The sequence below is a fragment of the Gymnoscopelus braueri genome, assembly GCF_963280865.1.
Source record: "Gymnoscopelus braueri genome assembly, chromosome: 14".
Lineage (NCBI taxonomy): Eukaryota > Metazoa > Chordata > Actinopteri > Myctophiformes > Myctophidae > Gymnoscopelus > Gymnoscopelus braueri.
The window spans coordinates 12648794-12668827 of record NC_137619.1 but is presented as its reverse complement, the minus strand read 5'-3'; the positions used below and the strand labels follow the sequence as shown (position 1 = coordinate 12668827).

General features: G+C 41.7%; 1 protein-coding gene across 2 annotated transcripts in view; it reads right to left on the bottom strand.

Annotated features, from left to right (window-relative positions):
- Nucleotides 1-20034, bottom strand: part of LOC308099802 (cGMP-dependent protein kinase 1) — a gene marked incomplete at its 5' end in the record, with an annotated part of 171419 nt that overhangs the window by 33674 nt on the left and 117711 nt on the right. For both annotated transcript variants that reach the window (XM_080448600.1, XM_080448599.1), the window contains 2 exons: nucleotides 9005-9099; nucleotides 13064-13141. In XM_080448600.1, coding sequence (XP_080304726.1) covers nucleotides 9005-9099; nucleotides 13064-13141 — 173 coding nt within the window. The remainder of the gene's footprint in view (nucleotides 1-9004; nucleotides 9100-13063; nucleotides 13142-20034) is intronic.

Below are 20034 nucleotides of genomic sequence, written 5' to 3'. Positions count from 1 at the left end.
CAGCATGATATTAAGTCTATATGACAAGTACTTTCCCTTCTCTGTCAGCAAGATCGCACTCTATTCACCACCATGATTTCATATGATAAGATAGGCCTACAAATCAACGGGAATAAATGTTCATATACATATAAGGCCAACAATGTAGGCTTCTATTTTAAGATATTCTTTATTTCCACTTTGAAATTGCACTATAAATAATGTGTGCGGTCGCCCAAAAATTCCACCCCATAAAATGGGGTTGTGGTATTAAAAAAAGTTTAAGAGTTTTAGACAACCACAGGACTAAACTATCCGAAAAGGAGGAGAAATATATCATTGACAATGAAGCATTTGGAGTTTGGACGCTGTGTCAAGTGCATTGAGGAGAAGCAACATGAAATTGATGAGACGGTAGGCGCCCTGAAACGTGAGTTTGACCACTACAACAAAGTGTAAATAAAAACCTTAGGGAACATGTTGAATGATACAAAAAAATACAGCAGAGCCTGCAACAAAAACCTGAGGCTAGTCAGCCTTCCAGACGGAGTAGAGGGGAATAACACAGTAGCATTCTTACAGGAATGGCTACCGCATAGATCATTGGCTTAGACCAGTGCATCTCAAAGTGGGGTAGAGGGGTCCAAATGGACCCTTACAGCCAGGTCTGCTAACTCTGAGAGTGCACTAAATGAAGGGGAGAGTCCCAAAGGGGAGACCTTTGAAATGGAACGGACCCATCACCAGTCACCACACACACCGCAGCCATGCTCAGCAGAGGGCAGCGATCCCTGTGCCATTGTAATCCGTCATTCCGTCTATACGCCGGGATTTTCAGGGATCTGTCCACAGCTCTGTACAAAAAGAGGAAAGCCTTCACACCACTGGAAATCAGATTCAGAGAGAAGGATTACTAAATCCAACCACTTTTTATCATGGAACTGAAGTGTGGAGAATGCACCTTCAGAACCTGGCAGGAATCTAATGGAGTAGGTTTCAGCTACATTACATTATAGAGGCTTCAAGAAGGCTAACCACTTGAACTCCAGCATCCCTATTCTGGGGGCAACATTTTCTAAAAATAGACGATCTACAAGCTTGTAGATACAGTATAGAGGGGTGGTTAAGGGTTAAATGACAACTTCACCCATTTTCAACCAATCTTGATATAATTGGTCCTGTTCTTTGTCTACACTAGAGATGCGCGGATCGCGGTTTTAGCCGCGGTTTGGGTGGATTCGGGTCAATCAAATATAATTATTAATTAATATCGGATAAACCGCGGGTGAAATATTGCGGTAAATAAATTAATGACATCTATATCTATCCATAAAATAGCTAAATCTCTGCGTGCTTGTGTCTGTGTGAGTGTGTAGAGCAGCCTCTGTGCGATGCGATCACAAAATGCATTGATTTAGCCTATGGAATGTCGGTGCGTCTTTTTTCTTTTTTTTAAACCGGTGCTGCGCTGAACATACAGAGTCTGTATGTTGAGCGCAGCAGAGCAGTGCGCTCTGTATGTTGGATGCCGCATGTATGTTGGATGCCTGTATGTTGGATGCCGCACATAGTCTGTATGTTCAGCGCAGCAGAGCAGTGCGCTCTGTATGTTCAGCGCAGCACCGGTTTAAAAAAAAAGAAAAAAGACGCACCGACATTCCATAGGCTAAATCAATGCATTTTGTGATCGCATCGCACAACTAATAGGCTACTAGAACTAACGGGGAATACCAGAAAATAATAATATTTTGACATACGGGAAAAACGGTTGGTGCGGATATTTAAATTGGATAATATAATTATTGCGGTTGGATAACGGGCGGATAATTAATTTGTACATGCGGATTCGGGTGTCGTGAGAGGCCATCCGCGCATCTCTAGTCTACACCCTCTACACCTCTTTGCTGAAAATAGCTGATCTACAAGCTCACAACGCTCACTACAAGCTTGCAGATCTGCTATTTTCGGCTAATGTTGATCAGAATAGGGATGCAATAGGTTCAAGTGGTTAATGTAAAAAAGAAAGAGAAAATCCTATCACACAAAGATGTAACGGCCCCCCTGTAGTAACTCTGATGGACCCACTAGGGGTCCCGGACCCCCTGTTGAAGACCCATGGTATAGAGGGTTTAAGTGGTTGACGGCTCAGAGAGCTGTCTGTGGTTACAGGCCAGTGTTTCATCCTCTCCAACCCACAGACAATGACAGATATACGGTACAGTATGTTTGATTATGGTAACATGATATCCAACATACTGTCCTTCATGTTCGCACACATCCATTTATGGGCGCCAACACTGGCTCCTACGATAAGAAAAAGGTATTATATCACATCCCGTCCTCTAGTTCAGTGATCCTCTACCTTTGTCATTTCAGGGAACAACAGTTTGATACGCAATAGGCCATCATAACACCAACAATTGATGAGTTACAGATGCATAAGGGTCATTATGGAGGTCTGACTGTCCTGAAAGTCAAATCGCAAAGTCTTTCTCAAATTCTACTTTATATGGGGACATTTGGCCCCTCACACGTACAGAATAGTAATACAACACACACACACACACACACACACACACACACACACACACACACACACACACACACACACACACACACACACACACACACACACACACACACACACACACACACACACACACACACACACACACACACACACACACACACACACACACACACACACACACACACACACACGAATGTGCGGGGGATATGGTTCACATATTACATATCGTCTCTGTCGGGTGGAAACCTCATATGTCCAAAACTGTTACTTTTCGCTTCGCGCCGCGTTTCGAGCTTGTAGATCTGCTACTTTAGATGCTTTTGTGTGACACTGTAGTGTGATCAAGTGGGGCGTTAATTTACGCGAAAAAAAAAGGTTCGAATATGGAGATAAAATGTTTCTGCAACATTGATATATACTGTGTGTGCAATCATTGCACACATGCCCATGCACGCCCATGCACCCACACACGCTCACACACACACACACACACACACACAAAAACATCACATCACACCCCAGAGCAGCGATGAGATGAGGGCACCGCAGCATGTGTGACATTGAGCTGCTGATGGATCTACACCTCAGATAGAAGCTCACACGTCACTCTGACAGCAGGAATGTGACATCCAAGGTTTGCCAAGGTGGGACAAATTAGAAAGGGAAGGGGTGCCTTCTCTTCCTGGAACATGCGCCAGTCCACATGGTCGTCGCTATAGCGTGTTTGTTCAGTAACAGGAGTGTCCATGTCTCTCCAGCTCTTTGATAAACAGACAATACATTTTCAGGTAGGTGACAACATGTCAGCCAATCAGGAGAGTGCCCATTTACAGCTTCATTTTTATAATTCCACAGTTCCAATTTTGTCTGCTCATGTCTTTGTGTCATCACTTCCAATTTAACTTGTTTGATCTGTGTCCCGTCTGAGTCCTGAAAATGCATTTTATGTTTAAAGAGATGGAGAGACAAGGAGACCCCTGTCACTGAACAAACACCCTATGATTATTATCAGAATATAGAGCAATTAAACAGTTACTTTAACCGGTATCCTAGTTACTGGTATACCTAGTGTCTAGCATGTACTTGTTTTCTAAGCCTGGGAAACAAAAAGGTCCCCGGCTTCACGCCCCCAGTCTACTGTGTGTGTCGAAGTGTCCATGAGCAAGACATTTAACCCCTACCTGCTCCCCGAGTACTGAACTCACAGCTGATATAGGGTGGGTAATGCAGAGGACACATTTCACATACAGTATGTGCAAATATACAGTGACAAAAAATAACCCAACGGAGGAGGACCCAATGGGGACCAAATTATTATAATAATTATACGTGTCCAACTTGTAATTATCTCCCTCTCTCTCTCTAACACGCACACAAACACACACACACACACACACACACACAAACCTTAAAAACAAACCATTATCGCCAACACCGAGACAACAGACTTTGATTTGTAAATATGTTGTTTTTTTCTTTGCCCCCAGATCAAAGGCACCACCTTCAGACGCACAAAGATATAATATAAGAGAGGGAGGGCTATTGAGTTTCATGAGCATGAAAAGGGACGCACGCGGCTAACTTGTAATTAGGACCGGCTTGGAGAGGCGGTCCCCCTCATCAAAAGCCTACGGTTGGCCATGATGAGGGTCTGATATTTATATGCAAGGGACGTGCTTGACCACCATCAAAGGTATATAGCTGAATGGGCCTTTCTCTTTTCTCAAGACGCCCAGAGACAATGGTGCTCACGACAGGCGGACGATGATATTAACCCGCTCAATCCGGGAACGCGATCTGTGTCATTTTAGATTTCTTTGGCTATTCAAAAATAGCAGATATGCAAGCTTATAGCGCGGCACTGAGTGCTGCACCACGAGCTTGTAGATCTGCTATTTTTGAAAAATCTTGAAAATTTGTGCAAATCTTTGAATATATATTTTTTAAAGCGAACGTTTGTAAAAAGATTTGAGTTACAAATGTTCGAAAAGAAAATCTAATATTTGCACAAATTTGCACGATTTTTCTAAAATAGCCAAAATATAAAATAATGGTTATAGCTCAAATCTAAAATGACACGAGATGCGTTCCCGGACTTAATGGGTTAATAATAATGCCAAGTAGACACGCACGCCTCCTTTTCAGGGTCACAGAGAATGGATGCAACCTCTCGGGAGGTAAAGGCATGGAAATCCGCTTGAAGGGTGCTGGAGCTGTGAAAAAGCTATTCAGACCCGCACACCGCAAACCAAGAAGCTGTACATTTTATATATCGTTGCTGTTGGGCAGAAACCTCTTATCTCCATATTTAAACTTTTCTTAAATTAAAGCCCCACTTGATCATAGGCTACTACAGCATCACACACAAAAGCATCAAAAGTAGCAGATCTACAAGCTCAAAAGCTAGTAGATCTGCTACTTGCGATATTTTTTAATATGAATCACGAGCAGTTTTGGACATTTGAGGTTTCCCCCCCGACAGAGACGATTCTATACACGTGTCTCTGAACATCACTCGCCAAGAGTCTTATACAACGCATCAAAAACAAAATCAAATGCATTAAAAAAATGACATGACTGTCCTGGTCGGTCAACGCATATTAATTACAACATGGATGCTACAGAATCCGGCTTCAAACAGTCCAGTGAGAAAATCCAGTCAAATCAAATTACAAGCGGTCGAACAGAGACCTTTGTGTGGGCTTATAAATTATTAGTGTGTGGTCATGGTCTACCTGACATGAAAGCTCATGTAATTAATGTGAAAGGACAGGATCTTCTTTCCTGTTTGGAATAATAAACTCCATGCAAAGCCATGGATGGAGATCATTTGTGTCTCACATGTTGTGCCATATGCATGTTAATGGGCCTGTCATGCGTTGTTAGTGTGCGTTTTTTTTTTATCTCCTGTCATCATTAGCCTGCACATATGGAGAGACCCTCAACCATCTGTCCCTCAACCAGAGAGAACATACTGTGTTACAGTTGCAAGCAACAGGTGCTCACGTCAACATGAAGCCAGGGTTCAAATAGCCGATCTACAAGCCCACGACGCAGATACCGACTCAGACAGCATCACGCTGAAGGAATACATACAGGCATTGTGTTAAAATTGTGTATTTCTTCAGTTCCCGACATAGGGAATACAAAGAAAGACCCAGAGATGCTGATGACAGAGGGAGGTTGCACACAGAGCTACCACAAGATGGCACCAGCTGCATCTTTTCCTTTAAACCGTTATGTGTGCGTGTGTGGGTACGGTATGCGCGTCTGCGTGTGTGTGTGTGTGTGTGTATGTAGTCTGTCAGAGTGTGTGCAGGTGTGTGTGTGTGTGTGTGTGTGTGTGTGTGTGTGTGTGGGTGGGGGTGTGTGTGTGTGTGTGTGTGTGTGTGTGTGTGTGTGTGTGTGTGTGTCAGTGTCCAGGTGTTCTGGGCTTTTCCATTATAGCCCTTCATTCCTCCAGAACACTCGAGACCCACGCTGGTTTCCTCTCTCCGCTCTCAAGCAGCAGCGCAGTGGAGACGGAGACATAACATTATCAACCTGATGGCCTGTCATTGAAACAACTGATTTTCGTGTTTCAGAGGTGAAGTAGCCTTGGGAAAACAAACGTGTTCCCGAGGCCTTGTTGTGGCCCATTAGATCAGGAGCCTATCTCCTTTTTCAGTAGCGTGAGGCAGCTTGACGTGCCAGCAGCACACCCCCTGGACATGACTGTTATGTGGCAGGGTCTTGGCCCTATAGTCCTATCCTTGATGCTGAGTGCAAAGCAGGGAGGCATTGCGTAATTATCTTTTTAATAGTGGGGTCCGGGGACCCCCAGGGGTCCTTGAGGGGGTTCCAGGGGGTCCCCAGCTAAATTTGTTAATACAACATTACACTCATTTTAACCACTTTATCCATATTTTATACGTTGGCTATTCAAAAATAGCCTTTTCTTCTTTTTTTTTGAAAAATCTCAAACGTTTTTGAAAAATGTAGAATAATTTAGATTTTTTTAACACAAATATTCTCTTCTGGGGGTCCCTGGCACAAAACATTTTCAGATGGAGTTCCGCGGCAAAATATATATAATTTTGGGGGTCCTTGACATTTGAGAACTACTGGTCTATAGGTACAGGGCCGAGGATTGAACCCTGATCTCCCAGTCTCAAGGCAGACTCTCTAACCACAAGGCCACTACGCTGTCAGAAGTGAGATAACGTGGAATCTTGGAACTAGCAATGAATCTAATGCCTTTTTCAATGATGCACAGTTTCTTTGCCACACAAGACACAGGCTCTGGCTGTTTCCACGCGGCTAGCTGGGTCAAAAAAATACCATGACAGAACGTCACAGGTTCTGGACATTTTCAGGTTATGGAAAGCTATAGGCGTCCCTGAGATGCACGGTGCCCGATGGGAACAGTGTGCGAGACGTAAGGTTCTGGTTTAACCCTCGTAGAAAAGAGCCATTAGCGAAGCTAGGCGTCCCTGAGATGCCCCTGAGATGATCCGGAGATCAACAACAGGCGTTGTGCGTCACCTGTATAAGCCAAACTAGGACAGGTCTACTGTAACACATGGTGCCTGATGGGAACAGTGCTGAAAGCACTGTGGGAGCCGTCATATTCCGTGGGTGTTTTAGTGCTTGTTTGTTTCTAGCCCTTAGTAGCTGATACATCAGCAACACCATTATGCTCACATGCTTGCTCATAACAACACAGGGAACACTAGTGAATTAACAGCGGGTGAAGGAAACCAAGCCCCTATACAAAATAACATAACATGTACAGTACATACCTGCACCTTATGTCTAATCTCATGTTCTTACCTGCTACCTTTTTATGCTGTATGTATACATCTATATTTCTTCTGACCTGATTTCTGCCTGTATTTCTCCTTATCCCCCCTTTTCCTCAAAAGTTTGATTGATGGAGCTTGCACACACACAATTATTTCACCCACTTCTTTACACCTGTAAACCTATATGATGTGACACCAAAAGTTATTCCGATTTCGATTCCACACCGCAAAATGTAACTATGTGGAGATTATGCTTAACGTATATGTCGCCTGTCATATGACAGTGTCGTGTGAAAATACAAGCTCATGATATGGCGCGAGGGAGGATTGAAGGATTTTTGGTCTTCAGGCAAAGGTTCTGAGCCACATAGTAGATGTTGAACGTCTCTCTCTCTCATCTCCATATTTTAAATGTTTGTGTTTTTTTGTAAATTAATGCTCTACTTGATTATACTACAGCGTTACAAAAATAGAATCAAAAGGATGTTTTGGCTTTTGTTACTCTGTTGGCTAGGAGACTCATTTTGATTAATTGGACATCACCTACTTCCCCCTCTCACACTCACTGGATAAGAGACATCTAAAGAGACTGTCTAAAACTAGAAAAGATTAGATTCTCATTAAGTGGCTCATCCAGTAAGTATGGGGTCCATTCTTTCATTTTGTACAGAATTTCAATCCATCCCTGAAGGAGGATACGTGAGGTCTGGTGGAGTGTTGATGTGATGGGCTTGCTGATGGGTGTTTTGCTGCTATGCAGATTATAGATGTGTCATTGATAAGTACTGTTTGACTGATGTTTTGTTTTGTTTATCTGTCTATGTTTATCTATTTGTTTTTGTTTTTGTTTTATTTAACCTGTATTTCCTGTGTGTTTTGAGTGTTTGGGTGCTAATACAATATGTTTATTGCAAGTTTTGTATGTGATGGTTTGCACTGGAGGAAGCTATTACGTATCTGCATAATACCAACTTTTGATGTTGAATGCTTCTGTGGAAAATCCAACAAAGTAAAAACAAACAAAAAAAACTTGTAAGATGTGTGTCATTGATTGAGGAACAAAGTGTGTCGCTTATCAGTTCAATAAGGGGCACGTGTTTTATTTTCCAAATAAGGGACGATTCCTTATTTCAAGGTACGGTTGGCAACCCTAACGCCGGTACAGTATTGTCTGATGCGTGCATCTAAAGCAGGTTTTTCTTATCAACACCTTGCCTGTCAAGAGTGAGTGAGTGGGGAAAATGGGTGAAGATGATAACAAGCGTGGGAGATGAAGGAAGAGTGATTTATAGCAAATCTAAAAAAGAAAGTGCAAATATAATCATTGTGTCATCAGTCATGGCAGTCAGGTGTTAACTAGGTCAGTGGTTCTCAAAGTGGGGTCCTTGAGGGGGGTTCCAGGGGGCACCCAGCAACATTAAAAGTTAATATAGAATCAAATTTACTATTTGAAAATAGCAGATATACAAGCTCACAACATGTCATGATGCAACGTGTTGTATGCTGCTTGTACATTTGCAAATAAAAAAAATATATTTTAGAAACATTTTAACAACACAAATGTTGTACGGGGGGGCTCAACATATTTTCAGATGGCGGTCAGCGGCCAAATACATATGAATATGGGGGTCCTTGACAATGTTTGAGAACCACTGAACTAGGTTGGACTTGGACTAGGATTGAAACGGGCGGTGGGCAGTTGAGGACTCACCCTTGCAGGGCTTTCTCGCCGAACCAGTCTCCCTTCAACAGGCTGCGCAGGTAGACAGGCTCTCCGTTGGGTAGATCCTCCCTGGTCACGTTCACCTGGAGAGCGGATGAGACAGGTATAGGAAGGTGAGACAGGTAGGTGGGTGAGGGAGCGAGAACCAGGGATGGAGGTGGTAATGTGGGACAGAGGAGGCACAGTGGAAGTAGCAGATGTACAAGGTCACAACGTGTCGCGTCATGTTGTGAGCTTGTACATCTGCAAATTCAACTACTTTTAGAAAATGTTTGAAAATGCATGATCAACGTTCAATGGATGAATTTATCAAGAACGAGCGAACCCCCCCCGTACAGGTTTTCAGGTATTACTTTCAATGGTGTGGCGTCACTTTCTCTTTCTAAGATGAATGGAATCTCAAACTAGTAACACCATCTTGTACTTTTCACTCCACTACAATTATTTCACAACTTTAGTACAGCTTTTGCAGATTTTGACAAAACATACAGGTTAGCCCTATTCTATACTTTGCTATTAGAAAATTGCAGATCTAAGCGACGTGTCGTGTGCTTGTGGATCAGCTATTTTCGACACATTTTGAAACATTTGAGCATGTTTACTTTTGTACTAGGTATATTTTGATGCCAGTATTTCTTTTTTAAATACAGGAACCATTACTTGTAACAGAGTATTTCTCCATAGTACTTCTTCCACCACTGCCACTGTGACCGACACCCTTGCTCGCGCTACACGCGCCAATTCATTATCCTATGAGACATGTGAGCGATGGCAGACACCAATGCCATTAACACAAGTGTCCTTCAACAGGTCTTAGAGGGAAGGAAGATAGAATGTCATTTGGCTTTAATTAATCCATTATAAAGTTTTATTCAGCCAGGGCTGGGATATAATATGAAATATCCCATCCAATATCCATAAGTCTGTCTAAATGTGAGGGTCGGTATAATAAAGATTCAGACGTCAATGTGACTGCAGGGGGGCAGGTTAGGTAGGGAAAAATATTAAGGGCAAGAAATAAATCAAGAGACAGACAATGACAGATATTTCAAGGACAGTTGCATCCTGGCAATCTGAATGCAGAAAAAAAGTATGTATGGACCAGGGTTTCCGTTTCCGATAAAATGTTAATTATAAACATCACCGGCCATCGTGGCCAATTGGGAAAATGCTGATAGGCTAATGTAACATTTAAACCTATTATTAATATTATTATTTGGATAAAGTAGTACAGCCATTCATAAAACCCATCATAATAATTTAAAGATGGAGTGCCATGATATTTTTCAACCTTAAAACCTGATCATAAGGTATTATTATTATGTAAGGATTTTTTTCAAAAAAAATAAAAGTGTACAGTAAGTGTAAAATGTTGTTTTTATGTGGACACGCCTCCAGTTCATTAAGTATACCTGGTTCTCACCTTAGCACCTCCTCCACCACCTTAGCACCACCCACCTGTCCTAGTCCCTCCTCCTCCTCATGCCCACACCTGTTGTGTTATGATAATGAGGGGGAGGGTATGGCATTGTGATGTCACAATGCCCCTGTTTCTCTATTGGCACTTTTGACCCTCAAGGTTTCAGCCTCCAGGAAGAAACTCCAAATAGTCAGAGAAGACATAAAACACCATAAAAACACCACCGGGGGGCTTAATGAAGTTCTATCAACCTCATAGACACATGAAAAACAGAAAAAGTGCAAAACCATGGCACCACCTCTTTAATGTTTTCATCATGATCTGACAATGTCAGTGTGGGTTCATTCCCGACAGTCTGCTGCTGCTGTGTGCCGCAGTTATAGATCAGCCTATTCGTCGTACGACGGTGTCGCGCCACTATGGACTTTTGGTGCTCCGTGCCAGAGAACGAACCACACAGGTGACAAACTGTACAAACTGCAACTGTATCCAAGTCCTGTTGCTGAATACTCCAGACAGTGAACGATTCACGTCGCGTCAGGCTTAACCCATTGATACCTGGAACGCATCTGTGTCACTTTAGCTTTCTTTGGCTATTCAAAAATAGCAGATATACAAGCTCATAGCGCGGCACCGAGTGCCGCACTACGAGCTTGTATATCTGCTATTTTTGAAAAATCTCGAAAATATTTTTTTTAGATTTTTTTCAAAAAACTGTTAGGATTTAGAAGACATTTCTAGAATCTTCTCAGGTCTTAAAGGGTTAATGTTTAAGACACGGCTACATCGACTCCCAGAGCCTGTATTGGACAAAGGTTGTGTGAAGGAAGTGGGGAACAATCGAGGCAGGCTTTCTTTCTGTTTGTTCCTCTCTCCCTCCTGTTTTGACAATATATATCTGTCTGGCACATACTGTACTGTACATCCTGTACTGTACTGTATATCTGGCATTATTTAACTTTTTTGGTATCGGTATCAGCAATTATTCCATCGATGTTTCATGATTATTTTTTTACCACTTTCAAACTGGTGTCCCTATCGTGGGTCATGTCATTGTGGGTGAACAACAGCAGATCTACGAGCTCACAATCCGTCGCGTTCGAAGAATATTAAATGGTTAAATCAAAATGAATTCTAGTTAAATGTTCTCAAATAGAAACTTTAATCAAACCTAATCTAAAGTGTTTCGAATTGATTAGGACCTTTGGCACTTTTTGTGTTAATACAGCATCACAATCATTTTAACCCCTTTATCCATATTTTATACGTTGGCTATTCAAAAAATAGCAGATATGCAAGCTCACGGCGCTTGTCTGCTATTGTTTTGGACAATTTTGAATCATTTTGCATTTTTTAAACACAAATCTTCTCGTCTGGCGGTTCCCGGCACAAAACATTTTCAGATGGGGGTCCGCGGCCAAATATCTATCAATTTGGGGGTCCTTGGCATGAAAAAGTTTGAGATCGGACCCAAAAATCGGTCAGACTCTAGTTTCGACAGCGAGCCAATTCCTCATCACATAAGAGTCCCATCTGTGCTGGGTATGAGAGGTGGTGAGAGGTGTGACAGGTGGTGAGAGGCAGTGGTGTAAAGTAACTAGGTACATTTACTCAAGTACTGTACTTAAAGGGGAAGACCACTCACTCACAACTATGTCTTTAATACACCTTAGAGCTGTTGTGTGGAAATAAGAAAAAAGTCCCCCCCCCTTCGGTGTTGCCTAGAAAAGGATAATTGATTGAGGTCATGTGATCAGTGACATACGCAGGCTGTACTTTTGGCTCCGCCCCCTCAGCAAAAATTCCACCCTGCGTATGTCACTGATCACATGACCTCAATCAATTATCCAGTTCTAGGCAACATAGAGGGGGGGGGGGGGACTTTTTTTTTATTTCCACAAACAGCTCTAAGGTGCATTAAAGACATAGTTCAATGTTGAAAATGAGTGGTCTTCCCCTTTAAGTACAATTTTGAGGTATTTGTACTTTACTGGAGTATTTCCAATACTTTTACTTCTACTCCAATACATATCAGAGGCAAATATTGTACTTTTACTCCACTACAATTATTTGAAAACTTTAGTTACTAGTTACTTTGTAGATTTTGATTATTATTACAAAACATACAGTAACCACTTTAGCCCTATATACATTTAGGTCATTTGAAAATAGCAGATCTACAAGCTCACAATGCGTCGCGACGCATTGTGAGCTTGTCGATCTGCTATTTTCAAAATATTTTTAAATATTTTCTACATTTGAAAACTTGAAATGGGACTTTCTACTTTTGGTACATTTTGATACGAATACTTTTGTACTTTTACTTGTATTTCTACATTGCAGTATTGATACTTTTACTTAAGTAAGAAATGTGAGTACTTTTTCCACCACTGGTGAGAGGTACAGACAGCAGAGGAGGTGTACAAAGATGGAGCCTCTCTCGCACCTTCCCGCTCGCCCCGGCTCCATCCTCTCCCTTTCTTTTTTCTCACCTGATGAGAGCTGAGTGATAGCTCTCGCTCAATGTAACACCGTCCTTGTTAGAGATACCGCACAAGTGTCTGCGGTGTCACCGTGTTCCCACACATAATGACAACTAGGGGTGGAGACTGAGGGGTCACGCTCACCTTTCCCTTGCTGATGATGAAGAACGTATCTCCTCTGGCACCCTGTCTGATGATGTACTCTCCATCTTCATAGTGTGTCTGAGAGGAGAGAGAGAGGAGAGATATTAATCATCGCGGAACATCACAGTTCCTATGGTTCTTTCATCATAACCGTGGAGAGAGGAGAATCAGAATATATACAGCTATATTATTGTCACATCACAGGTTTACAGGTGTAAAAGGAGTGGGTGAAATTATGTTTTTTCGTGCACGCTCCATCATTGTGTAGTTTCCATGAGAGGAGAGAAGATAGAGGTAGAAAAAAGAACACAGGATAGACACACAGGTTAAATAATATAGATATAAAGTATACAGATAGCAGCAGGTAATGTATGTATGTACATAATGTACAGAACATTATCATCATATGCAGGTGTGTACATGTTCTTTCAGAAACATAAGAGAGAAATTTATTTTTCAGACATAGTAGCAGCCTTAATAACAGCCAGTGAACACAGCCAACTGTGTTCACTGAAGCGCCCCGGCCAAGCTGGAGGCACCGTGGAGGATTTAGTCCTTTAGTTCCTGCCCACAGTGGTGGGCAGGAACTTTACTCCAGCACCACCCAGGCACCTGCGGTTAAACACACATGCACGCACACACACGCGCACACACATGTTGGGAACCGGAGTAGCAGCCTAGCAGCATAGGTACAACAGTTAATCCAGGTAAGTGACAGACCACGGATATAACGTCAAAACATCTGGTTTATTTAGCAGCCAATAATGTAAACATCGACCAAATGAAACCAGGTCTCACGGCACTAAACTATTTAGTCATGAACATGAACATACAGTAGAGTGCCTTTACTCTGCGCGCCCCGACATACAATGGAGAATATAGTGGCAGCGACGTCACATAATGTTTCAAAGCAAAAACAAAAGGAAGCACCACCTTGTGGTACCAACTGGCATTGCATATGCCAACTGACTTGTTAAAACACAACGCACGCGTGTCTGTATTGCTATACTTGGGAGGACATCCACATTTTTGGATTGAATGCCATTTTTCAATTTAGCAATTTTATGAATGCCATTTTTAACCCTGACCCTAAGTTGTCATGCACCAAAAATAGTAGTGCTATTGTTGCTATTTTTGCCATTTTTTTCCCTACTAATACTACTAATTCTATTAATACAGTTATACAACACTCACACACACACACACACTTAATCATTTATTTATGGCCACATAAGCGATACAATACAAGGACAAATATTACAAGGTGCTGTAAAAAACTAATTACCGTCAGCAAATCAAATAAGTAACATTGTCTTCGCCATATTTGGCAGCTACCGATAGTAGAAGAGATTGCACAGAATTTTGCAAGCAGTTTAGCTGCTTTTTTTGTTTGGAAGTTGTTGGAAGCCTCTTACAACTAACCTATGTATGTACATGTCCTAGGCTGCCAAAGATAAACACAAGTAGATTGCACGTATAGCCTAGCTCTGTGATGGAATGGAGGAGCTGGTATCCTCTAAGCTAGAGTCAAAGGTGCAGGCCACTTCAAGATTGGAAAATGATTTGAAGCCTTCATTGACAACAATAACATATGGTGTATTAGCAGAGACCTGTGCAGAGATTTCAGGAGTAGGAGAGTTGAAACATGGAACGTTTGACACAGGAATGTTTGCACATTCTCACAGACAGTGTAAAATGTTTAGAAATGTCCTTTGTTATGAGATCAACTATTCTGTCGTGGCGTGCCATGTAAAGCCCTTTATAAGCATAGCAGCCATTCAGAATGACATGGTTTCTGTAACAAGCCCTGTGGTGTGATACAAACAATGAGGTACATGAGTGGAGGGAAACCAGAGGGAAAGGTTGAGTGAGTCTAGTGGGAAGGATCTGTAACCTGGCTTTTACTGTAAAGGTGATAATGTCCTCGAGGGCAGTGTTCCTTATAAAAATGAATGGGAAACAGCGTGATCGGCAGAGGGAAGACAAGCAAGTCCCCCCCCACACACACACACACAATAAATAAAATATCTGGTAGAGAGGTGCTACATAATGATTATTGCTTTAGTCTGTTTCATAATTTAATCACCTTGTTGAGAATGTGTTGATAAAAGCTTAGATATCAAACAGAGGCAGGCACTTAATTATTTAATATTTCTGCCATTTCTTCAACAACACCAGAGCATTCCTGATTGGCTGTGTTTATACCTAATAACATCTGAGAGCTAATTCCCTGGAAATATGAGTTCAAAGAATGCTATTATAGGTGAGTTTGAAGTGAGATATCTCCAGATTAAACCAGTAAATTAAAAACAAATAATTTATCAGAGGTAGAGTAGCTCATTGTGAAGTGAATTCTATTGAACTGGTGAACAATAGTTTTCTTTTGGCAAGAGATCAATGTTCAGATAATTGTCAGTGAGTAATTATGTTTTTTCAAAAGGTTCTCTTCTTTTTTTTTTAAATAACCTTGTTAGCAAAAGATAACATAATAAACATTCCCATTGTACTATTTTTGATATGCATTGATTAGGCCATGGATGGACACCCAATTTGAAACTGTTTTTAAGGACTCTATGACCCGAATCTACAATTATCCAAAATCCTCAGTGTTAATTTAACTGTGAGAGTGTAAAAATGGAACCAAATGGACCCTTACCGGACCTGGCGTTGAGAACCACTGTGCTAGGTTGCTTAGCCACTTTCAACATGGCATCCCTATTTTAGGCATGTTATTATAGGCACAACCTTTTACACATTTTCACAACTTTGAATTCCTTTCCTTCCCCAACATTTTCCACATGTTATTAAAATGGTCTTGTGGATGGACAGTGGACCGTGGGCGTCACACGGAGGAAACAGTGGGCGTCACATAACATTGACGTAACATTACCACATTTGAAAACCACTTTAAAATAGATTTGAAGGCCGCCATTTAAAAAAGAAGATCAAAGCTAGATCAGAACTTCATGAAACACTTTGCAAATGCTTCAGTTTCTCAATTACAGATTTCTCCATATATCCTGTATTTTCTTCTTACTCTGGCTCTTTTGTAAATATGGGTTGAGTGACTGGCCTGGGGTTTAAACCATCTACTCTGTGTGTACTCTACTCTGGCTCTTTTGTAAATCGTTGCTGTAGGGCAGAAACCTTTCATCTCCATATTTTCACTGATTGTGTATAAAAGCATCAAAAGTAGCAGATATGCACGCTCGAAACGCGGCGCGAGCTTGTAGATTGTACGTTTCAACCCGACAGAGACGAAATATGGATTAAGTGACTGGCCTGGGCTTTTCAAACCATCTACTCTGTGTACTGTACTCTGGCTCTCTTGTATGTGAATGAGTGACTGGCCTGGGGTTTAAACACAATGTCTTGTGGGTTCTGAGAGTATGATCCAGTCTGAAGAACAATGACTGGAGTCCGTCCCTGGCAAAGAGTCTTTCCTACTCTCGACTGCCCCAGTGTTTTTTATCCCTCTAGTGTTAGACCAGTGGTTCTCAAAGTGGGGTCCAGGGAGCCCCAGGGGTCCTTGAGGGGGGTCTCTCCCCTAGCTCTGGTCCAGAAAGTTAGCGAGTTCGCTAACCCTCTGCCAGGCATGGTGCTATCCCCCATAGCAAGACAATTCCACTACCATGTGAGGTCTCCAACCGTAGTAAAAAGAAATAAAACAATTTCACTACTCACCGAAACAAAGGCAGTTTTATAATGTTGAAAGACTATTCTCTGTGGTGGGAAACATTTTGGGGCAGAAAATAAAATACGTCAGCCAGACGGAAAATATTGTATTTACTCAAGTGCACCCTCTACAGATCTGGTCATTGGTATTTTATATTGACCAGATATGTGGAGGTTTTACCTTCACCTTAACCCTAATTCATAATTCTTAAAACATGCGTCGCATGTGATGCGTTGTGAGATTATATATTGTGTAGTTTTGAAAATGTTTGAATAATTTTTCTCTCTTTCTTTTTTCTTTACTACTTCTCTTTCGTTTTTTTGTTTACAGAAATCTTCTCTTATTGGGGTCCTGCACAACATCTTCTCAGATGGGGGTCCATGGAGTGTAGACAATGTCCAGCTTGGTCAAAAAAGTAGGCCACCGAGTGCATGAGCGTGTATATGTGTGCGTGTGTTTGTGTGTGTGTGTGTGTGTGTGTGTGTGTGTGTGTGTGTGTGTGTGTGTGTGTGTGTGTGTGTGTGTGTGTGTGTGTGTGTGTGTGTGTGTGTGTGTGTGTGTGTGTGTGTGTGTGTGTGTGTGTGTGTGTGTCTCGGGCGGAGGTTGCGGAGTAATGGTCTATCACACACTTTATGGCTCTACTCTTGACATTTACACACTTGAGCAGCTTTCTCCACATGAAAAGCCCCAATCACTCTACAGCAGTAATACATCTTTCTCTGCTGATCTCCCCAGCTTCAGTGTCTGACTCCTTCTCACAGGAGTAGTGGTTCACAAACTATGGGTCGGGAGTGGGACCCATTTTTGGGTTTCATAACCATTTTTTAACTCATTCCCTGCCTAGAACGACTAAAACGACTTCTGTCCCTTAGGCCCTGTCTGCCAAGCACGACTAAAACGACTTTTAATTTTTCAAAAATATATATAATATTTTTTTTATTTATTATTTGACCCAAAGACCAAGGAGATATGATTTTTCGAAGATCTAGACTCCCATCCACTTCCTTGTTAACTTAAAACTTAAAAATGTTGTATCTCAGCTCCTGAGTACTTTTTTTTTTCAATGAAAAATCTCTGGCAGTGGGCAAACGCAAAAAAAAAAAATTCTGGCAGTGAATGAGTTGGGGTCACGAGTAAATATCTGCTTTAAAAAAAATATCCTCTTCATATCCTATCCTACTTCCTACTAGGCTATATATTAAGGAAAGGAAACCTGTCTGAACACGTTTTTCTCCTCAGTGGGTTGAGCAATTGATCTGAACTGACCATTATAGCCTAGGAAGACAGCTACAAACGCCATTTTTCACTTTTCCCAAATTTAAGCTTTTTATTAGCATATTTTGTGAAACCTGCAGAGTTAGAAAGTTACTGAGCATGCGCTCTGGGCTCTGTTGTCACGGTTACGGTCCCCGAGGCTATGGGATCATCTCTGTTGACACAGTTACGGCCCAGCCAGTGGGTGGACTTAGCTATGGGGCTAAACAGTACTCTCTCACTCACACTCACACTCACACACACACACACACACACACACACACACACACACACACACACACACACAGTGATGTGTTGTATGCTTGTAGATCAGCTATTTCTGCAGTAAAAACAAATGTATGTAAAAAAAAAAAATGAAGCAAAAAAAAACAACTAAATTGTATTATGTTCCCATGTTCCCCAAAACACAATTAAAACGTTAATCGCAATTATGTGTGACAATTTATCGTCAACTTAAATTTGGTGTCAGCTAGTCCGCACTCTTGCATCGCATCTCAAATGTTTTAATTTCAAGGACCCCCAGGACACGTGGGGTCCGAGCACCACCCCAAGGGGTCCATGAAGGGGTTTCCAAAGGGTCCCCTGGATACATTGGCTATTCGAAAATAACTAAATCAGCTATTTAAAAAAAAAATGGCGGTCCCTTTTCAGATGGGGGTCCGTGGCCAGATACATATCGTCTCTGTCGGGTGGAAACCTCATATTATGTCCAAAACGTACTTTTCAGAATTCAAATAAAAAAATAGCAAAAGTAGCAGATCGACAGGCTCGAAACCTACTTTTGATGCTTTCGTGTGACACATGTAGGCCGTTAATTTATGGTTAAAAAAACACAAAAGGTTAGAACATGGAGATGAGAGGTTTTCTGCCCGCCGCGATACAGCGATATAATATAATTAGGTGGTCCTTGACATGAACATGTTTGAGAAGCACTGCTCTATGACAGCTGTACTTCATGAGCCTGGAGCAGAGACGCTGCTCCAAGCATCAAAGAGAGCCAGTTGTTTCACTGCTGAAAAGTAACTAAGTACATTTACTCAAGTTCTGTATTTAACCCATTCAATCCGGGAACGCATCTGTGTCATTTTAGATTTCTTTGGCTATTCAAAAATAGCAGATCTACAAGCTCATAGCGCGGCACTCGGTGCCGCGCAATGAGCTTGTAGGTCTGCTATTTTTTTTAAATCTTGAACATTTTTGCAAAATTTTGAATATATTTTTAAGCGAACATTTTTAACACAAATGTTTTCTTCTGGGGGTCCCAGGCACAAAATATATTTTGAGATGGGGGTCCCTGGCCAAATTACATACCGGTATCAATGTGGGGGTCATCAACATGGAAAAGGTTTGAGAACCACTGGTATAAAAGATGTGAGTACTTGATCCACCAGTGCAGGCATGTGTTCAGGATGCCTCCTGGTCAGATTCTTAATTCCCTTTTTTTTTTTTTTTTTATGAACACGTCCAACTGGCAGACCCACAACTCCCTGCAGGGACTACAATGTCTCACCTGGACTGGAGGTGGAAAACACTGCTGGGCAGAGGCATGTCTGGAATACAGTGGCGGGCAGTAGAACCAAGAAACCTCTTATCTCCATATATTGTTCCCCCCGTAAATTAACGCCCTACTTGATCATACTACAGCGTCACACAAAAGCATGAAAAGTAGCAGATGTACAAGCTCGAAACGCGTAGATCTGCTACTGTACATTTGTTGCTTTTTAATTTGAATCCTGAAAAGTAATAGTTTTCCACAAATATCTTACTTCAGTCAAAGTAACTTAAGTACTTACAGTAAGTAATTTATTTTGGAGCATCTGTACTATACTTGAGCATTTGTATTTTGGGATATTTATTGGGCTTTCAGACTGAATAATGGAGTGAAACTAAATGAAAATTCAGGCTGAGTGTCAGGCTAGACTTTCACTGCATTACATTTCAAAGAAAAATATTGTACTTTTGACTCCACTACCGATTTAGCGGTATTTCTGCACCCCCAGACAGTATTTCGGCTCCTTTT